Source organism: Castor canadensis, chromosome 9 (assembly GCF_047511655.1).
Source record: "Castor canadensis chromosome 9, mCasCan1.hap1v2, whole genome shotgun sequence".
Lineage (NCBI taxonomy): Eukaryota > Metazoa > Chordata > Mammalia > Rodentia > Castoridae > Castor > Castor canadensis.
The window spans coordinates 143,314,280-143,335,488 of NC_133394.1; the positions used below are offsets into that span (position 1 = coordinate 143,314,280).

At 41.3% G+C, this 21,209-nt stretch overlaps 1 protein-coding gene across 12 annotated transcripts in view; it reads left to right on the plus strand.

Annotated features, from left to right (window-relative positions):
- The window catches only part of Ldb2 (LIM domain binding 2), a 346,704-nt gene that overhangs the window by 281,618 nt on the left and 43,877 nt on the right, over positions 1-21,209 (plus strand). For all 12 annotated transcript variants that reach the window (XM_074042561.1, XM_074042558.1, XM_074042562.1 and 9 more), the window contains exons 4-5: positions 277-399; positions 2,904-2,987. In XM_074042561.1, the coding sequence (XP_073898662.1) occupies positions 277-399; positions 2,904-2,987 (207 nt within the window). The remainder of the gene's footprint in view (positions 1-276; positions 400-2,903; positions 2,988-21,209) is intronic.

The following is a 21,209-nucleotide window of genomic DNA, read 5'->3' on the forward strand; positions in this document are numbered from 1 at the left end:
CCAGTTAGTTTGGACCCAATGTCCTTAAAAGATGAGTTTTGTCCCCATAGTAGACTTTCAGTAGTAGTTAGGAGAAATCACTAAGCACAACTCTTAAGCATCTGTGTTGTCTTTTGAACCCACCAATTACAGAGCTAACACTTGTCCCCAAGTGCCATGGGTAACTCATTTGTGTCCTATTTTTGCCAGGAGCCAGCACTACCCAAAGACAGGAAGTTATAAAATGTGGGTTTCACAAACTACTTAACAAACAAGTGTGTTGTTTGTTGCTTCTAGGTGTGTACAGAAGGCAGACTGATCTTGGAGTTCACCTTTGATGATCTCATGAGAATAAAAACATGGCACTTTACCGTTAGACAATACAGAGAATTAGTCCCGAGAAGCATTCTAGCCATGCATGTAAGTAATTTAATTTCCATTTTACTTTCTTTCCTTTTTTTTTTCTTTTTTTTACTTCTCCATCTTACTCAGGGGGAAAACCCAGCTCTCTATGAAAGGAAGTCCAGTAGATGTCACGCTTTAGGTAATTAACTCTAAATATTGGGTTTTCCTCTCAACTACTTTAATCCACAGGTCTTTTTTTGCCTCCTCCGCTTCCAAGTTTGGTGCATCATGAGACTATTTTTAACACTTTGTTGTTGTAAACTCTGAATTGAGGTTACCTCTGTAAATGGTTTGTGCTTTCCCTAAATTCTATTCAGTCATTACCAAGTGATGCTCTGCCTGGGTGAATAAACCTGTTATGTTTAACAGGGGATGAAATCAAACATGAAGCAAGAATAGTTTCCATTTTGATTAGAACCATCTGAGGAGACATGGGGCTCCCATGCCTTCAGGTCTGGGCTGAAAGAAGTTCCTTCCTGACTTTGGCACTGGATTTAATTAGAATATTTGGAGCTCTCTTGGATTTATTTGGCCATAAGTCACATCAACTTCATTGAGAACCAAGTAGATCAAGGGTGTGTCAAGTGGCATCGGCCACTCGAGAGATCTGTTTTCAAAGTAAGAAGAAACTGGATGCAGTCAAAGGTGTTGACCGATGTCATCCTTCCTCTATAATACACTGTACAGCAGCTTCCTCAAGAAATCTTTGCAACAAAATCAGACTTAATGAGTCTGATTTTTTTAAGACTGAGTAATCAGAAGAGAATAAAATAACAGTTGGTACTATTTCTGAGTATTTACAAGGCCAGGCTTTTGCTGAACACTTTGTGAGCATTCTGGTATTTAATCCATGCAATCATGCAGTGAGGTGAGTTATTCTTATTCCTATTTTAGACGTGAAGAACATGAGGCTCAGAGGAGTTCAATAAATTTCCCAGTGCTTTTCAGCCTCACAGTGATAACAGCCAACATTTTGACACAGGTGTTTCTGAGTCCCAAGCTAAGCTCATAAGCAAGCTGTCTCCAGCTCTCTGATTCTAGACTAGCTCTCCAGTCTTTTCTCCTCAACCATCTCTGCTCTTTCCTCTGATCTTGGGCTTTCTGCTGTGGTGCCCCCTTTTCTACTCCATTGTTCCTGACTATTCATGCTCCAAGTCCTAAAGAATTTTCAAAGCCCACTCTTCTTCCAAAAGAAAGGAGGCAGATGAGCAGTTGGGAGCCTGAGTCCTGGACTAAGACCATGTAGTATGGTATTCCTATTCACATTTTGGCCTTAGGAAAATGACATGACATCTCTGTGATTTTATAAAACAAAGCATGCCTCAAAGCTTGAGAATTAAAAATTAATAACTATAAAGTACTTAGAATAATACTTATCACATAGTAGGTCCTCTTCAGGTACTGGTGCAACAGCAGGAATAGCAGCAATTAATTATTGATTAATGGCCTGTCTTCCCACTGCCATGTGATCAAATTGCTGTTGTCCATGACCACCAGATGCACTTATGTGGAACCAGTTCTTCCTGGGGCGGTTCAGTGTCCACCAAGACAGGCTTTCAAGAAATGGACGTGAAAATGATGCCCTCTGGCAGAATGTTTTCCTCAACATTCTGGTTTTTATTTCTATGCACGAACCCAATTGATAGGATCACTGTGAAAAAAAGTAGGTACAGAAAAGAACAAAGTTCTAATAGTATAACCTAGATAGCCTCACGAGTGAGACATTGGAGAAAAAGACACATTACAAAGTCTCCGTCATGAAGCACCACCTTGCTTATGCCAACTATGAAAGTAGCAGAAAGAAAGAACATCAATCACGTGACTCATTTTAAAATGGAATGCAGAAAGAATTTTCTTTTTTGTTTCCGGCCAAACATAACATTTGGGGTGGCTCATGGTACTTTACGTCCTATGTTAACATGGAACTGATATTTTGGAAAAATATCAGAATGAAAAATGTTGAGGACATCAACATCTAGCCTCAGTATAATGAGAGGGAGGATTAGAATTCTCTCTCTCTCTCCCTCTGCATATGCACACATATGCATATATGTATATGTGTATATATTTTACAGCAGTTGCAATCTTTTCAAATACAATCCTCAACCATGAGCTGTGAGTCAACACCACTGTCACAGCAGGAGACAGGCCTGGCTCTGCCAAGCTCAGTGTCACCTCCTTCTCTGGTGAGGGCCTTGGCCCTGGAGCTCTCCTGGTGAGCCTCAGTGTCTTTCAGTCTGAAGACACAGGGCCAGAGTCCCTCATGATGAAAATAACACCATTTCTCCCTAGAACTGAATGCACATCTGAGGCACTTTAGTTTTCTCTAGGCTTGCACAATTGATCCAAAAATGTCCTTGAGTGCTATATGCAAGTGTCTTCAAAATGTAAATTAAAGTCTGTCCCTCCAAGAAAAATCGACAGCATCAAGATTGCATTTCTTAGCAGCGGTAGCAGAAGCTAAGATTTTCTGGAGACCATTTCGCAGGAATAAAATATATGCTTTCTCCCCTTTTCAGGCACAAGATCCTCAGGTCCTGGATCAGCTGTCCAAAAACATCACCAGGATGGGTCTCACAAACTTCACCCTCAACTACCTCAGGGTAAGAACAGAATGATTCTATTTCCTGGTTAAGCTTGAAAAGCACTTCAGAGGCTTTCGGGCATCTTGAACCCAGGAGTTAAAATGAGATGTAATATAGCAAGAGAGTGTTCTGTGCCATGATGTGTGTGCGTGCATGCATGCATATGTTTGTGTATGTTCAATGGAAGATGACGTTTAATTAACAAAACATCAAACCTGGAATTTGGCAGGGTTCAGCTTTCTCTATTCATTGGCGTGACTCTTGGAATTAATTATTCAAAGGCTAGCAGTGTCTCTGTTTCATAGAATGTTGTGGTGCTAGTAGTTGTGGTTCTTGGGGTTGTCTAGGGTTTCTAATGCATTATTGTTGGGTTTACTGACCATGGCTACACCCCAGACCCATCCCCCTGAGGAGAATCAAGCACCCTCTAGAAGAAATTCAACTGAGTGCTTCAGTGCAGACATTTCTAAGGCTACTTAGGGACTCTCTGAGTGGCATGAAATAGGTTTCTCTTCTTTGGATATAAATTTTTGTTTAAAAAATTGAGTGTTTTAGCCAAAATTTCAGAGCCTCCATATTCATTCTAAAACAGGGTTACATTGCACCAGTTTTTAGGATGGAATTATAGTGACTGGGTTCAGGTGAACCATATGAATTAATTTATAAAATAAGCATGGTCCTCCAGAATCCATGAGCAGGCAGGGGCTACATTCCACAGCCCTTAGCCTCTGAGGTATTGTGTCCTTCCTTGTACAGAAGTTCACTCTCTAGAGTCATCCACCCCATCGCAGAATTTATGTTGTTGCTTCTTCATCTTCAGTGAAGTGTGCGTTTGTGAATTTTGTTTCGAACTCACTATCCTCCATGTACAACCATTTTACACCTGTTAAGTGCTGGCATGCTTTGGCCAGGCTGACTCTTCTGTGAATTAATGATTTGGAAAGATTCTTCCAAATCACTCACATACTTCTGGACACTGAAGGTATAAAGATGAAAACCATAGTGCCTGCTATCAAGAAATTTGCTCCTATGAGGGGAGACCCATAAAGAGAGGAAATTATTCAGACAGTGGTAAAAACCATGATAGAAGTTTCCAGAAGGAATTATGGGAACACTAAACAGAGATACCTCAGAATAATCAGTCAGAGAAGGCTTCATGGGGCAGATGGAGTGGGAAAGAATGCATAAGGTACACAAGATGGCGGGCCATGGAAGATACTTCCATCAGAGAGAATACGGAATGGATAATGCAGGGACATGAAGGGCTGAGAAGAAGAGTCAGTTGGAAAGTCAAGTCAGTCGGGCCAGAGGAAATCTTTGATGAGAAGGAACTTTCAACAAGGTCCTTGTCCTGGGTAGAGGGAGAAGATTCTAACTGTAACCTAGATGCCCTGGAGCCAAATCCAGACCTGGAGAAAGCTAGAATCAGCTTCCCTCCCCACCACTCATCCCATCCCCCCCTGCCATTTTGATGGTCCTGGCACACTTGAACAGCCTACTTTTCTCTGCGCAGACTGAGACCAAAGCGTGCCTGGCAATGTAGGTAACATCTGGGTGCTGCCAGCTAGTGCACCTGGGGCTGTGTCCTCTCAAACCCCTGGGCTCTGAATTCAGAGCTGGCCCTGCTGCAGAGGCTGCATGGTGCAGTGGATCACAGGGTCTGTGACGTTGTTCTGTGTACAGAATCCAGACGGCTGCTCCACATTGCTGCGTTTTATCTCATCTGGAAGAGGTTTAGGTGAAAAGAGTGAAGGTGCCCCTTCTCAGGCAGATGAAGGTCTTCTCTGCATCCTCAGCTAGTCCACTTAGGGATCTGGAATTTTGGAGACTATTCCAGACATAGTAACTAACCCTATGGTAAGATCTTGGACAGTCTTAGTTAATTTGCTACCTGTCTTGAACATAGATTAGCAAATATTAAATTTCCATCCTTCTCCCCCACCTCTCATAGTTGTCTGTATATACCTGACTTGCACTTGTAGTCAAGACCCACCAGGTCCCTGCATCCTACAGCCCTCTGATTTCAGCCCATGAAGATTGCAAAGATGGAAGAAATGTAGAGCCCTCTCCCTACCGTGAACCCAAGAAACCGTTTCTGGGATTGGATGTTCCAGAGCAGTGTCTCAGGCACCATTTCAGTGCCTCATATCTCCTGAGCAATCTCACAACAATCCCTGTACGTTGTCACTGTCTCCAGGAGAAAGCAATGCACAGAGAGGCTAAGTAATTGAAACAAATCACCCAGCTTCACACAACACTTAGCAGAACTGGAACTTGAACCCAGGCAGTTTATTGGAGAATCCACAAGCTTCACTGCAAAACTCTGCCACCCTGTCAGTAGGAATGTAAGAATGGTAGTACTGATAGGAATTGGGTCACATCTTTCCTGCCATCACTGGTATCATCCATCTTTCATTCACTTTGAAATAAACGGTACCAGCTCCTTGTAGCGTTCAGTGCAAGGATTGAATCAGTCATGGAAAGGACTTAGCACAGGGTCTGAGGACAGAAATTGCCTGTACAGTATTTATTGTTATGATTTGTTGAGCACCAACTATGTGTGCCTCACTGTTTCATGTGCAGAAGCCACTTATAGCAAGACATCAGGCTTTCTTCTCTCACTCTGGGTCTACCTAGCACTACTTTAGTTCCTCGACACATGCAACTGGGGGCAGCAGCAGCTATTTGATCTCTTCCTTCTTTCACCTCATATTACTTCACTTAGCCGTTCATTGATTGGATCAAGACACTTTGAATGTACCTGTTCCATATTTCTGGCAGTGTGCTGGGCACTGGTCTTCAGTGTGGAGGTGACTGTGGCCTCCATTCTAAGGCAGTGTTCACGGGCTGCGAATGAGACCAGTGGGGGTCATACGCTGCCATTCCAGTGAGGTGTGCTGAAATGTAGGGGCACAGAAGACCAGTGATGCCCAAGGAGTGGTTCCTGGGCCTCAGGAAGGATGTCGGGAGAGAAGTTGAACTTTCAGCAACAACTCCTCAGGGCAGCCACAGGCCATTTTGGCAGGTCATGGCCAAGCAGAATCCCAAGCTATTGCCCCAAACCAGGGCACACAGGCTTCCATGGCCAGGTTCATAATCCCAGAGGATGACAGACATGATTTTATTTCCTCAGTTGAGAACTGAGGTTTAGGATTCTCCTAGTAGTCTAATCAATCATCTGATATAAGACAGCTAAGCAGTCATCAAATATGTTCACTGATAAGATCTCCTTAAAGTCTGAAGCTCTCCATGTGTCTGAAGAACTAGGCCTTTGCCCCAAGCCTCAGAAGGCCATTGTTACACTTGTTCAAACAGAATTAATGAGGAGCTTCATCACCACTCCCGGTGTCAGAAGAGGTGAGGCTCAGATATTGACAAATCCAAGGCCTCTGCATCACTAGAATTTTGAAAGTTGATGTGTCCTGCTTTGCAAAGGAAGGATCAAATTTTAAATATTCCAGACATCTGGAATTTCAATATACAGTGTCTTGCAGGTAATAAAACTAAGCAGTGTGAAAAATAAGCAGTTACGGTCACCCAGCTTTGTGAAAACAGGTTTGTTTATTCCATTCTCAAGGAGACCTGTAGTCTGGAAGTAAGCAGAGCTGACCCATGTGGCTCATGGCACGGGAGGAAAGAGTGAGTGAGGAAAATGGTTAAGCTTTGAGGCTCTGAGTGCAGATGATGGAGATGAACTCCAACATTTGCCAAAAGTACTTCTCATGGCGCTCTGGTGACTTGATGCTTTGAAGGCAACAAGAACAGCTGTTGCCATTTCATTTGTCAAATCCCTTGCCATTCCAGCATGACAAAGCTGCAGGTGGATAGCTCTCTGGTCCCCATGGAGCCATGGCTGGAGGTCTCCAAGCCAGTGGGAATGGTGTTCTGTCACTTCCCTAGAGGTGACCTCGGTGACTTCTGGGAGGTTGGGCACAGTCAGTAAGTTCCTGTAGTAGATTTTCAGGGAGTTCTGAAGGCCAAGGCAGGAAACAGACCTGATGAATGAGGAAGTCATCCCTTCGTGGGAGGTATAAGTCATAAACTATCCTCCATCACCTGGGAGGAGAATAGTTTCGTAATGGGACAATGGCAGTGCTCTGCATACTCTGGTGATAGAACGAGACACCTAGAGTGTCAGGAGCAGACCAGAGGTATAGAAATATGTCCTTTGTCATGTTTGTGGGAAATGAGCAAATCCTCCTGTCCGCCATCATTTCATGAGGGGATCCAGTCCAGTGACCAGGGGAAGGCAGAGTGTAGTGTGATTGGCCTGGGGTGGTCGAATGAGATGACTGCAGAGTCTTGGCAGTTCCCCTGGACCTGGTTTGCCCATTGATTCATTCATTCACTTCACAAGCCATTCTTCAACACTGTCTTTGGGTCAGATCATTGCCTAGTACATTAGAAAGAACCAAGTATGTGGTGGGAGAGAAACCAGCCTCAGACGTAGTGCTAAACATACAGTGGCTGACATTGTGCAGTACTTACTGTGGGCCAGACACTGCTGCAAGGTGTTCACAGATCTCACTCTTCTTTCTCTCTCTCTCTCAATACTTACAGCAGTCTGATGAAGTAGTGAATATTTTAGCCCTGTTTTGTAGGTGAGGAAACAAGACACAGAGAAGTAATTTCCCAGGATTCCAGAACCGGTAAGCACAGAGTCAGAATTGGAACCCCATCTGACTCCAGGTGCAGAGGAGGGAGAGGGTATGAAGAAGTGGGCATGGAAGATGGCCCTTGAATGCATTCTGAAAGATGAGGTGGTCTCAGGCAGACAAGCAGAGGTTGGTTTAGACAACAGGTCCACCGTGAGCAGTGACGCAAAAGGGTGTGTGGCATGCTAGGAAACAACCATCACCGAACTGTAAGTTTAGGGTTTATTTTAGGTGTGAACACAAGTGTTTTGGCGCAAAACCGTGTAGTTTCACTAAGTGGTAAAATTCTAGGGAAGATGTTCCACTGACAATACAACATGGTCAGGGGCAACAACCTTCTGCTGCTGCATGAGTTTGGGAGATAGGCAAGAGTAGGTATCTGAGAATATCCTTTTGCCAGCTGTGTGACTATAAGAAAGTTACTTGATCTCTCTGAACCTTGGTTTTTCTCATCTTTGAAATGATGTCTGGCATACCTGTTGCTGAGATAAATGGCATGTACAGCTTCCGTTAATTACTTACAAAAATGGGTTCTGTAAGGAATCTCTGGCCCTCTCTGCTGGGTGGAAATCCAGTAGGTTTTTGGATTCTCCCATGTGCAGAGTAAGTGAGAAGTGTCCCTTTGGGTCAGCACCTCAGGGGTCTGATCCTTCTTTGTCAGTTGCTTGCATTTCATGGAAGGGCAAAGAACCTTCCAACTCAGAATGTGAAACAGCCACATTTCCTCTATGACATGTGAATGTTTACTGTATTGCAGTAAAGATGTTTTCTTCAAATAGCTTTAAAAAGTAAGACTGAAAATTGGAAAATAAGTACGTGGTGACCATTTTGTTTCCAAAACTACAAAGTGAGGGAGAGTGAGCAATGCAGAAGTCAGGTCTGGAAGCATTTAAAGAAACACCTAAAACTCCCACAATGGCCACAAGTGGAATGTGCTGCTTCGATCTTCACTCATCTCCCATATTAGAGGGGACTTTTGTGGGTGTGCATGCCCTGAGGACGGAACCCAGGGTTTCCAGTTTGAGTCCTTGTACTCAACCACTGTGGTAGCTGCCAGCCCTGGAGTGGACTTTCCTTGCACACTAAGGAAAGTGCTGCAAGGGCCCCAAGATTTATACACCATCTTCTTCTCTGAAGATTTTGAGTCATTTGCTTTTGTTTTAAAATTGTGAATCAGCAAACCAAAAAATCTTTAGCTGGCATCTACTTGTTAACACAAAATGGCTAAAATACATTCCATTTTCCAAGGTTTAAGACTCTTAAAAGGTGTGTTTCAAGTTCATGCCGTCCAACATCAGCTGGGACCTCAAGGCCTGCCAGAAATTTTTTTCTCTCCTGATATCTTTGAGGATACTGGATCCTCATTAGTCTCAGCAGATGAGTTCAATCTGACTTGTTTAATTTTCCATGTTCTCCTCAATTACTCTGCTCACTGAGCCCTCTTACATGGACACTCAGGGCCCACTGTGATCCATTCTCACCTCACACTCCTTCCCCAGCTCTCACTCCTGCACTGCATCCTGTGGCACACAAGGCACCTGTGGTTGGTTCAAATGCCTGGCACACTCTTTCTACCCTTCTCTTTCCCCATCTGACTTCTCCAGGCTAGATCCTTCTCAGCCTCCGGGACTCATTCATGCGTCACCTCTGTGAGACTCTCTCCCCAACCAACCCTCAGCAGGGCCAGGCACCCCAGTGCCCCTGGATTTCTGTACTCGTGGTCTCATGATAGTTGTTGGCAGGTCTCATATAAGAACCATCACTTCACTTACTCATCTGTCTCTTGCCCCAGGCCGTGAGCAATGTGAAAAGCTCCCAGTAAATGTCTCTCGAATAGACAGTTGGTGGATGGGTTGTTTGGTAAATGAAAGACTTAATTTTGAATCACATCTAAAAACTGTGTGATTCATTTTCAGAGTCGATTCTAGAACTTCACTATGATATCTACAGAGAAGAGTGGGAAGCATCGAGGACATAAATGGAATATGACAAAAATGCTCCAGATCTCTCGAGTGTGCAGAATTTCCGCTTAAGTACTCAGAATTTCCAGGGACAAATTTGTATTCGAGTGTCATTGCTATTCACTCTTAACAAGTTCTCAGTCTTTAATGCCATTATGACCTTTTCATTAGTTTGGCAATGCGTTCTTTCTAATCTTGAGGACAGAATTTGAGTGGGTGGTTCTTTTTGTCTACTTTGCTTGGCCTTCCTTTGGATTCTCTTGACGCTGGCATACACGTTTCTTTGGCTTCTTGAGCATTATGTGTACCACAACTTGAAAACATCTTATCCTGAATTCAACCAAAAGATATTTTGTTTGCGTATTCTCTCGCTCTTTCACCATCCACATGCATAATTTCTGTCTAAATGCAATCAGGTTGCATATGGTTTCTTAATGTTATCTGGTAAACACGTGCATCTTTCTACACAGTCCTCATAGTAACCATTTATTATAGCTACAAATATTGCAGTGTAGTACTCTGATGGTATTTGTTCAGTCATTTCTCTAATGTTGATGTTGAAGTGTCCTTCAAGCTGCTGCTGTCATTAATATTTTCCCTTTAACCCTCTTTGTCTTGCCCTGCTCTTGACAATGTTTCCTATAAGTAGAGAGCTGGACCTTAAAGGCCATGTGAAAAGAAAAATACATTTGTTGTAGGTACAATTCCCAATCCTACCATTTGCCCTCAACAAGCTGTTTAAATTGCCTGATCCCTACTTTCCCTGTTCAAAAATTTGGAGGATAATTATGTCTCACAAAGTCAGCATGAGAATTAGATAAACTACACTTTATCAGAACCTGGTACTCAGAAGGAGCATAATAAATACTGGTCCCCTTCGGTACTCTTTCGGGGTAGTGGACCAAGATTCAACTTTCATTGCCGCTGTTTATTTTTCCAAAATATTTACCTTAATTTCTTGGAGCCCAATTTTTGCATGTGCGAATGATCGTGACCCTTGTGAATCACAGCAACTTCAACACAGATGAGGGTTAAATGATAACACATGTGGAAAATTCTTTTTAAACTTCCAATTACCACTCCAGGAAGCCAAGTAAATCTCAACACAATTGTCATCTTCTTTATATTGGTCATGGCCTTGAATTCTATGTGGAGGTTCTGAAACCCCATGGAAGATCAGAAGAAAGAGAAAGGATTGATTAATGATGTGGGGACAGAGGCAGCATGGGACGTGTGCCACAGATTTGACATCCCTCCCCAATAGTATAAATGTGTGATCCTTCTCCTTGGGTGTTTTCAGTGCCATCTGCAGACCATTTGCTGTTGTTCTTGTTAAATAAGTCCACCTCTTCAGATAAGCAATGGCAACTGAGCACGAAAGCACTTGGGGTTCATGGTCATGTTTTCTGATCCTGTACCTTTAATTTCTCAAGTGAATGACAATTTTTGTTGTTGTTATTGCGATGCCACATTCGTCCCTGCATGTCACCTCCACTGATAGCAATGGGAGTATAGTCCAAAGCCTGGAAGAATTGGGCAATTAACTTTGGAAATTGACCCCCAACAGAAGGACACAAAGTGGCCTCCAGAACATTGAGGGTAGCTGGAGTCAGCATTTGGACTTCCACCTAGGATTTTTTTTTGTTTCTCATTTTTGTAAGGCTTTGACTCCCAGCCAAAGATTTTCTGTGATCTTATGACAGGAAAAGGGATTGCAATCCAACCTTCTTTCCTACGTAAATGCCAAGCAGGCCTGCGGAAGGAACAGGAATCCCTGCTAGAAACTGAGAGAAAAGCGCAGCTCCTGCTGGCTAGAGCGGGCTGGGATACAGGCGTCCCAATCATGCCGTGTGCATTCAGAGTGGCAGCAAAGCCCCAACGTTCTGGAGAGGTGGAAACCACACCAGCAAATCTGTGCTTCCCACAGTGTCCAGCTTGTTACAGATCCTCAAAGGACTGGCAGCTCAGGTGTGCTATTCAGAGTGTGGTCCATGGGTCATGGCAGCCTTGCAAGCTGTTTGTTACTGGGCTGTGGTAAGTCCAGAAAATGAGAGTAAGAGCTTGAAAACTACCACAGCAATTTGACATCGTCAGGACATCCAGGTGCATGACCCATGTGCTCAACCCATTGACTGTGATACAGAGCAGTCTGAGGTTTATCAGACTCACATGGTGAGTGGCCACTGGTAAAAGGCTAAAGGAGCACATGTCTCAGGCAGTTTGGCAGTGCTGGCTTAGCATGCTGTGTTGTGAATGATTCAGAGAGCAGCTCCAGCTTTTCCAGAAAGATCATTCCAAATACCACTTGTTATTGAGGAACTTCTGGTGGTTTTGTTCTGTTTTGTTTTGGTTTTCAGTACTGGGGTTTGAACTTGGCTTTGCACTTGCTAGGCAGATGCTCTACCTCTTGAGCTGTGTCCCTTGCCCTTTTGTTTTAGCTACTTTTCAAATTAGGGTCTCACATTTTTGGCTGGGATGGCTTGAACCACAATCACATCACAGGCACATACCACCATTCCCAACTTAATGGTCAAGATGGGGTCTTGCAAACTTTTTTGTCCTGTTTGGTATTGAACCATGATCCTCCCCATCTCTGCCTCCTGAATAGCTGGGATTATAACTATTAGCCACCACATGTGGCCTTTTGTATGTTCTTAACAACCAGAATTAGATAGGTATTATAATCCCCATTTTACAAATATAAATTCACCAATGCCCCAGGTCACAAATCCAGTCCAGCCACAGTGCTTTCCAGAACTTGGGTCTACAAAGCTCTGTACCACTCCGTGATGGAGGTCAGGACTCAGTCCCTGCAGGGGCCCTGGACAAAGACAAGGCTTTAGAGGTTCTGACTGATCCAGCCACAGAAACAAAACCGTCAGCCCTCAGTCCTACTCCCCCTCCTCCACCTTCTCCTTAGAGTAAGGCCAGTCTAAGAGGAGGCAGAGAAAGTCCTTCGGAGCCATGGGAATGCTCCACACAGAGAATGATGGAAACTTGGAACACCCGAAGGGCACTTTTAATTGCATTTCGAGATAGGAAGTATTACATATGACTACATGATAAGGGAATTGAAGAAGTTAACTCTTGAAGAAGTGAAGTAATCATAATATACATACATCCTAGTATCTAGAGCAGTGACTTCTAAAGTCAGGCCAGAGAGAAGGGCCGTTAGAATATCATATATAAGTATATATATAATGTATATTATTATAATATATAACATGTTATATTTGTGTATAGATATATAGAGTGAATGATACAGATAAAGATATCTCCAATCAACACAAACACTATCATAGCAGAGTAATTCTAACAGAAAATAATTTCAGAGCCATGGGTACTCCTAAAATTCTTGGCCTTAAAAGTACAAATAGGACCTGGTTTAAAGAAAGTAATTTCCCAGTCCCTAGCACTAGAGAAAAACAAACTGTTGCTGAACAAGACAGCAAAAGTCAAGGGAGAGAGGGCCGGTGGGAAGCTGATGGTCAGCTGCACAGTTAAGTGCAAAATGGACCCCAGAGTCAATGCTGTCAGGTAATAGTCATCCCAATTTTCTGGAATTGTCTAGGTAAAAAAAAGTGCATCCAGAAAATAGGGAAAGACACTGACAAAGAGAAAGGTATTCTAAGTTAAGGGAATGAAGAGGGAAGCTGACTGCAAACAAGATGGAGCTGGTAAGGCCCACTGGTGTTACGAGAGGCTCTGGTGCCTCCTCTGCCTTTGGCCTTCAGTTGCTCTTCCACGTCACTCTGGCACCATCTGACTGCTCATAGAAAACCTGAATTACATCAAGACATCACCTGTTTTCAGATTCAGTTGATTCATCATTTGTCCCTAAGAGCTTGGGGACAAAGTAGGTAGTAATAAACAAATCCAGGAAAAAGGGAAAGATAGGTGAGGTTGACATCTTTGGTCTTGATATATGTGGTGACCTTGGGAGTGACTACAGATTTGTACCATAATTAAGAGAAAACAAATATACTTTAAATGTTCACAATGTATCTACCAAAGGAGAAAGGAGGGCAGTGAGTTGGTATCATTGAGCCCTACTGTGGCAAAGACATGCACTAGTTTTGTTCATTCCTCACAATAACCTTGGGAGGATGGTATTCGTGGCTTAACTTTTCAACTGAAACCAAGGCTCAGAACAGTTCTGGGACTCATCTTGCATCATTTGGGGGCTGGACTGAGATGGAATCTCTTATTGACCTTATGTACTTACCACTCTGTCATGCTGCAGAAATGTCACCCTCAATCTCACTGCCTTGGGTGAGACCAGTTTTTTCCACTAAGATGACCAGGTTATTTTGCCGAATTGCTAACAGATGCAGTGGATTCAGAACATTGGAAACTACCCAGAACTGAAGTGTAAGAAGGGGTTTGGGGGTGGAGGTCAAAGCCATGACTGTTTTCTCCTGAAGCCCAGGCTTCAAGGCCATTCCCCATCACCCAGAGTCTTATCCCTGTACTGGTACCTGCACATAAGAGCAGAGAGCCACTCAAGTCACTCCTCTGAGGTGGATTTTAAAGCCATGAACCCAAATTCATACGGTGTCAGCATACTGCAAGCCAAATAAAACCCCAAATCCTCAAAGTAGGCTGCAAGGCATTATGGGATCTGGTCTCTCCGTCTTCATTCAGCACAGGCTGCAGTCCCCACTGGTCTGAGCTTTGCTTTCCCAACACACCAAGTTCCTTCCCCAGGACAGGGCCTTTGCATTTGCCGTATCAACAAATTAAAATCTTGGACAATTGTCTACTTTTACTGTGCCTCAATTTCTCATCACAGAGTGAGGATGGTAATAGTCCCTTACCTCAGTGAGCTGTTGAGAGAATTAAATAAATAGTACCAGTAAAATGCTTATAATAAAGCTATCACTTGGTAAGTGTACAATAAACATTTGCTATTTTCTAATTATTATTATAATCATCCTCGCCCTGCTGCCTGGGATACTGTGGGTAGAGTTTTGTATGACTGAATCCCTGTTACTCAGGTCTCAGGACAAATGTCCCCTCCTCTAAGTGGTACTTCCTTGTCACCTTGTCTAAAGTGACCTCCCCACAGCAATTATTTTCTGTCATTCCTCATCACCCATCTTATGTTCATTGTGGAGATTTTTGTCAAAGTGTATTGCATAATCACAGTTTATGCTTCTAGTGTTTCTCTGGCTCCACTGGAATAACAACTTACTGAAAGAAGAAATCGGTCTTTTCTTTCCCAATCCCTAGAACAGGACCTGATGTGCAATGAATAAAGGGCAATCACTTTAACTTTACTCAATCAGGGTTAAAGAGCAAACCATTGATAAAGCCCGAATCCAAGAGTCGCCTTTGAACTCTGGAGCACCACCCTCCTTGATGTCATAGGCTGAATGTCTGTAGCCTTTGTCTCCAGGGATTTGATATTCTTATTTTCAATTCACAAACACACTATATATGATGGTAGGTATGGGGCATCATTGATTTTATTTGGTAGATGTTCTTTATCTGTAAAAGAAAGGAGATAAGGATGATCTCTAAGTCTTCTAAGAAATTTTCCAACATAATTCTAAAATGAAGGAATAGAAAATAGAAAAATATTAACACACATAAAAATAGTTTTAAAAATATCATGCTGTAAATAAGGAAACTGAAACCAAAGCAATTAGAGAGATGGATGAGACTAAATCAAGTCCATCTGCTTTTAGTTTAGGGTGGTTTGGGGCTTTGCCTTTGTACTCTTTTTGCCCGACTCATTCACACTCATTCAGTCCACAAACATTTATTAAGCACCTGCTGTGTGACTGGATCTACTCTAGTCTCTAGGTCAAAAGTGATTGCCAAATCTGTTAACAGTTTTTGCATTTCTAAACCATCTTTAAAGACAATCATACCTGGGTGACACCTTCTTCATGGTTGTCCAGTAGAGCAATCATGCCATCTGGATCCATGTTCTCACCAATAAAGATCTGGTAGCTTTTGAAATTAAAGATAAAATCAAATTCCCATTGCTATGCATTGGAGCCCATCTGGCCACACCACGCTTTTTTTAGTTCCCTCCAAACCCTCCTTAAATCTTTGCTTTCACTCAGTCTTTAATGCAAAATATCCTATATTTCACACAAATACATCACATTTGGCTATTGTAATTTTGTGTGTGCAGATGCTTAGTTTCTTTCCCTCCAAAAATCATACTCTTTCTTTAGTTTCTTCCCAGGTAAAATGAGAACTCCAGGAAGAACCATTTCTGTAGGCCAGTCCCATGACTCTGGGGGGATTATAGAACACTAAAATGTGTACAGGTAGTTATGAGATTTGCCAAAAGACTTTATAAATATTGTTTAAATGTACAAAAATGCATAAAAACTACTTTTGTTGGTGTTTCTTCTTTGAAGAAAAGGTCATTTTAACTAATATGCACATGAATCTAAACAAAATAAAGAAATGTGTTGTGTGTGTACAAAGAAAAATAAAAAAGACTGGAAGTCTAAGCCAGGGGCCAGTGACTCACACCTGTAATCCTAACTAGTGGAGAGGTTGAGATTGGGAGGATTGTGGTTCAAGGCTAGCTCAGGCAAAAAGTAAGACTCCATTTCAATGAAACAAGTAGGGTGTGATGGCTGGCACCTGTCATCCTAACAAAGACAGAAGTGTGAAATAAGAGGATCGTGGTCCAGCTTAACCTGGGCAAAAAGTGAGATCCTATCTCCAAAATAACCAAAACAAAAAGGATTGGAGGTGTGGCTCAAGTGGTAGAGCACCTGCCTAGAAAGTACAAAGCTCTGAGTTCAAACCCAGTACTGCCAAAAACAAAGGACTGAATGTCTACTCTACAAGGCAACTAACTTCTTTCCTTCCCTTCTAGCCTAATTCCCAAGCTTTGTGAAATAGAACAGCATAGAGTGACCTCTTTCCAGTTCAATAGTGTCATAGGTCACCACAGAAACCTTCAAAATAAGAACAGAACTCAACCTCAGAAACCCAACAATGGGGAATTTCAGCTTTAGGAATTGATCAAAGAAGTTTTTCTTCCTTCCTCTTCCACCTTCTCCCTTGGATTATGTCTGTGATTTACCTACAAAAGAAATTTGTGGCCATTTTTACCATATTCCTAAATAGTTTTATCATGGTAGAAAAGTGAGAATCTTTGTGATGTTAATTAACAGAAGTCACAAGCATGCAAGATGGGAGTAACCAGGTTGTACTTCTGAGTCCAAGGGAATCGCACATCTCATTAGCAGGTGGGAGGCAGGAAGGACTAGTGCTTGCTTTAGAGGCAATGTAGTCCTCCTGCTGAGCAGTGGCCAGGCCCAGGTAATGGTCTTACTCTTTGTCAATTCCCTCAACACTAGCTGTGCCATGTCCATTGGCTCTGACTTGCAACCAACAGCAGAAAAGGCTCCTCTTCCATAAAGTGGGGTGGAAGAGGTAGAATAAATGAGGTCACTCACATGGACATGTTTTGTAAGCCATATGGTTCTTTACAAAGACCAGAACCTCTCCTTCACTGTCCAAACCCTCCATGCCCAAACTCTTGCCATCCTAACTCAGGAATCAATGAGGTTTTGAACAAAATTTCAAGTAAATCCTTTGCAATTCCATTCAAGCTACTCACTATTCAAAACACAGGACCCAAAGTGATTCATGTAGGTCAGTGACCCCATAGTTCCAACTCACTCTGAATCCTCACTCTCCCAATCTAGAAACTATGTTGGTTTGGATGATGAGGAATAATTGAACAGATGGCCACCATTATTGTCCCTATCACTGTCTAATTTATACAGTAAAAAATAATATTGAACTGAATTGTATGAAATTGCTATTTTTATCAGTCAAAAAATGTCAAATACTGGCTAGTTTGCTTGGTTCACCCTAATATTTAAGGAACAAGAATCCCATATCCAAAATAGGCAGTCACCTGGCTCCGTGGCTTTTCATTTCTCATCACCATCATTCAATTCTGTTCAATGTCATATTGGTAAATGTAACCACTACTTGTGGCCTGGTGACTCTGTGCCACATCCTACTAATCTGTCAACTAACTGCTACTGTCATATTTAAACAAATTTCACTTTCTATTTTGAACAATTTATTCCTATGATGTAAGCTTTTAAAACTACAAAAACCTTTAGAAATGTACCTTCCATAGCTACCCCCGGCACACGCACACCACCACCACCCACATCTCCTCCATAGAGGCAACCACCATTGCTGGTTTCTTTTATTTTCTTTCAGGGATATTCTGTGTGTACACAAGCAAGTGTTGCTTTAAACACATATGTGCATTCATAGGGACATACACACGAAGTACCATACTGTATCTACAGTGCTAAGTGCAGACACGTTTAACATGTGACGTTCTCTACAAAAGCTGCAGAGACATATCCTAGCATGAGATCACACTACAGATCTACCATAATGTCTCTTATCCACGCTTTACTAATGGACATTTCTAATCCATTCTGCTATTAACAGTGATCTGCAAATGTCTTTCGTATTTGATTTTGCATAGGCACAATTAAAAGACTAAATCTATGGGAGGAATTCCTGGAAATAAAGTTGGTGGGTAAAAATTTATGTTCATTTAAATATAAAAAAAGTTTTTAGCAGCACTGGGGTTTGAACTAAAGGTCTCCCATTTGTTAGGCAGGTGCTCTACCTCTTAAGCTGTGTTTCTGCCATTTCTGCTTTAGTTGCGTGCTCTCTTCATGTAGGGTCTCACTTTTTATTTTTGCTCAGGCTGGCCTGGTCTGTGATCCTCCGACTTACACTTCTCATGCAGCTGGGATGACAGGTGCACACCACCATACTCAGCTTTCTTGTCAAGATGGCAGCCCATTAAAGTTGTCTGGGCTGACCTTGAACCAGGAACCTCCTGACCTCTGCCTTTCGAGTAGCTGGGATTATAGATGTTTGCTGCCACATCTGGCCCTATACATAGATATTCAAGATAGAGTTTTGAGTTATTCAAGATAGAGTTTCCACTCCATCAGCAGCAGATGAAAATGCCTACTTTTCACACTTTTCAATAATTAGGGATTATCTTTTTTTTCATTTTCCAGTATAATGGGTGAAAAATGGGATCTCATTTTCATTTTAATATTCATTTTTCTTATTACAAGAGAGATTCATTATCTTCTCATGTACATAAGAGCCATTTGTATTTTCTTTGTGAATTATTTCTTTATATACTTTGCCCATTTTTCTATAGGGGTGTTGTTCTTTTTCATACATATATACATATTATATATTATATATGTAGGGATTTATATTTGTAAAAATTAACCTTGTTGGGTTATAAATGAAGTTTCAAGTTTGCAAAGTTTGCAAATATTTAAATTTTTTGTTTGCTTTATCCATTGAGTATTTTGGGGGTGTTTTTGTGTATGTGTGTTAAATGAAGCAATAGTTCCCCTCTGTCTACTGTTTTATGTTTTGTATTTCGTAATAGCCCTCTTTGAGCTAATAATAATAAAATATATTATTCTTCTGTGTTTTCTAATGCCACTTTTAAAATTGGGACACATTTTATATTCAGGTAATTGATCTTCCTGGAATTTGGGAAGTTATGAAGTATTAGGAAACTATTCAGTGATTACTTGCTTACCATTTACTGATTTAACATATTGTTCTCATTGATTTCAAATGCCACTTTTAGCATATCCTAAATTCCTAAATTGCCGTATTTGAGTTCACTTGTAGCCTTCATTTCCTATTCTCTCTCTCTCTCTCTCTCTCTCTCCCCCTCTCTCTCTCTCTCTATGTGTATATATATATATATAGAGAGAGAGAGAGGTACTGGGGTTTGAACCCAAGACCTTCACCATGAGCCAGCCGTTTTTTGTGAAAAGGTTTTTCGAGATAGGGTCTTACAAACTATTTGCTGGGGCTGGCTTCAAACTGATCTCTGCCTCCCAAGTATCTAAGATATATTCTTTATTCAATACTGTGCCTCTGAAATTGTTACTTTATAAAAATACTTAAATATCTGGTAGAATTGGTATGATCTCATTATTCTTTTTAGTATTCTAAAAAATTGTTTTTCTTCTAAAATAGTTTCTTTTCAGATTCTTAAAATTGTTTTTCTTTTAATATTTTAATACTTTTTACGTTTTTCAGTTAACCCGTGGGTAGTCCAACAAAATTATCATATAATTTGCAAATGATGATTTCATCAAGTCTTCTTCAATTCTTTTATCTTCTTTCTTTCTTTTGTCTAGTTATATTGGCTGGCACCATCAGAAAAGTGCTAAATAATAGTGGAGATAATTAATGTCCTTATCTTGTGACAACTCTTAATGGGAATGCACCTAGATTTTTTCATTAAGCAGGATGATGGCTTCTGATTCGAGACAGACATATTTCTCATACTAAGGTAATATCTCGTCTTACTCTATTAAGAGCCTAGTAAGGTAAAAAATGGATATTGAATTTTATCAGGTGCATCTCTCATGTCTAAGGAGATAGTATTATTTTCCTCTGTTAGGATGAAATACATTAATAAGAACTGATACCCACTTGGTGCAATTGATATCCAAGGTGATATTTTAATTTCTTTACATGCATCAACTCATTTAATCCTTGCCCAACCTAGAATTAGTTGTTGTTATTGGGTTCACTCCAAAGTTGAGAAAACTCACATCCAAAATCAGACAACCAGGAAGAAGCAGAGCTGAGATTTGAGCCAAGGCTGAGTTCCTTGCCCATAAACACTATGCAGAGCTTCATCTTAATAGATTTTTTTATAATAAAGCAAATTTCCTTGCCTAGAACAAATCTCACTTGTTTGGGATGTATCATCCTGAAAATGGGTTGCATTTAATATTAAATATTGCTAATATTTATTTACCTTTTCTACATCAGTATTCAAATGAAAAATTCTTAGGCTGTCTTCCTGTGTTGAGATTTATTGATGTCTTAGACTCAGGAACACTTTAGAAACATTCTTTTTTTCCCTTTTCCAGAAAACAATTTGAATGGCATTGAAGTTTGAAGTTATCTCCTTTCTAAAGGTTTTGCAGAATTTTTCTATGATTTTATATGGGCTTAGTTCCGCTGTGGAGCTATCTGGTCCTGGGGGATTTTAGGTGGATAATGTATTCCTGGTAATTTTTTATTTGAAGGCCCTGCCTTCAATACAGTTTAACATATGAAAATTATATACATGTAATGAACAAAACTCATAGCTGAAAAGTTTATTGTAAGGCAATGAACATCTTTGAAGGAATATCATTAAGATGCATTTGAGCAGTTTTAGGAAAGAAAAGGTAATGCACTTTGGTAGTTAATTTGGATGAGTGCAAGAGAGATGGAGATGTCAATTCTGTTCCCTGGGAGCAGGTTGGATGTTGGCTGCCTTCATTGAGTAGGGATAGGAGGGATATTTCATTTGTGGGGAGCATGGTGTGATTGAGTGGAGGAAGACACTGAGTTATTTGTTTTTAACAGTTGGATTGCATTGGAGACATTCAGAGATGTCAGAAGAAAGTGCTTGGATATAAGCTTAGGAATCTTTTGAATATCTGGTGATTAATACACTGAAGATCCTTATGAAGTAAAAAGCTCAGGTACAAAGAGGAAAGAGCCAGGACCCAGCCATAATGCTGCCAGAGTGTTAACTAACTTATAATTGACTTCTATTT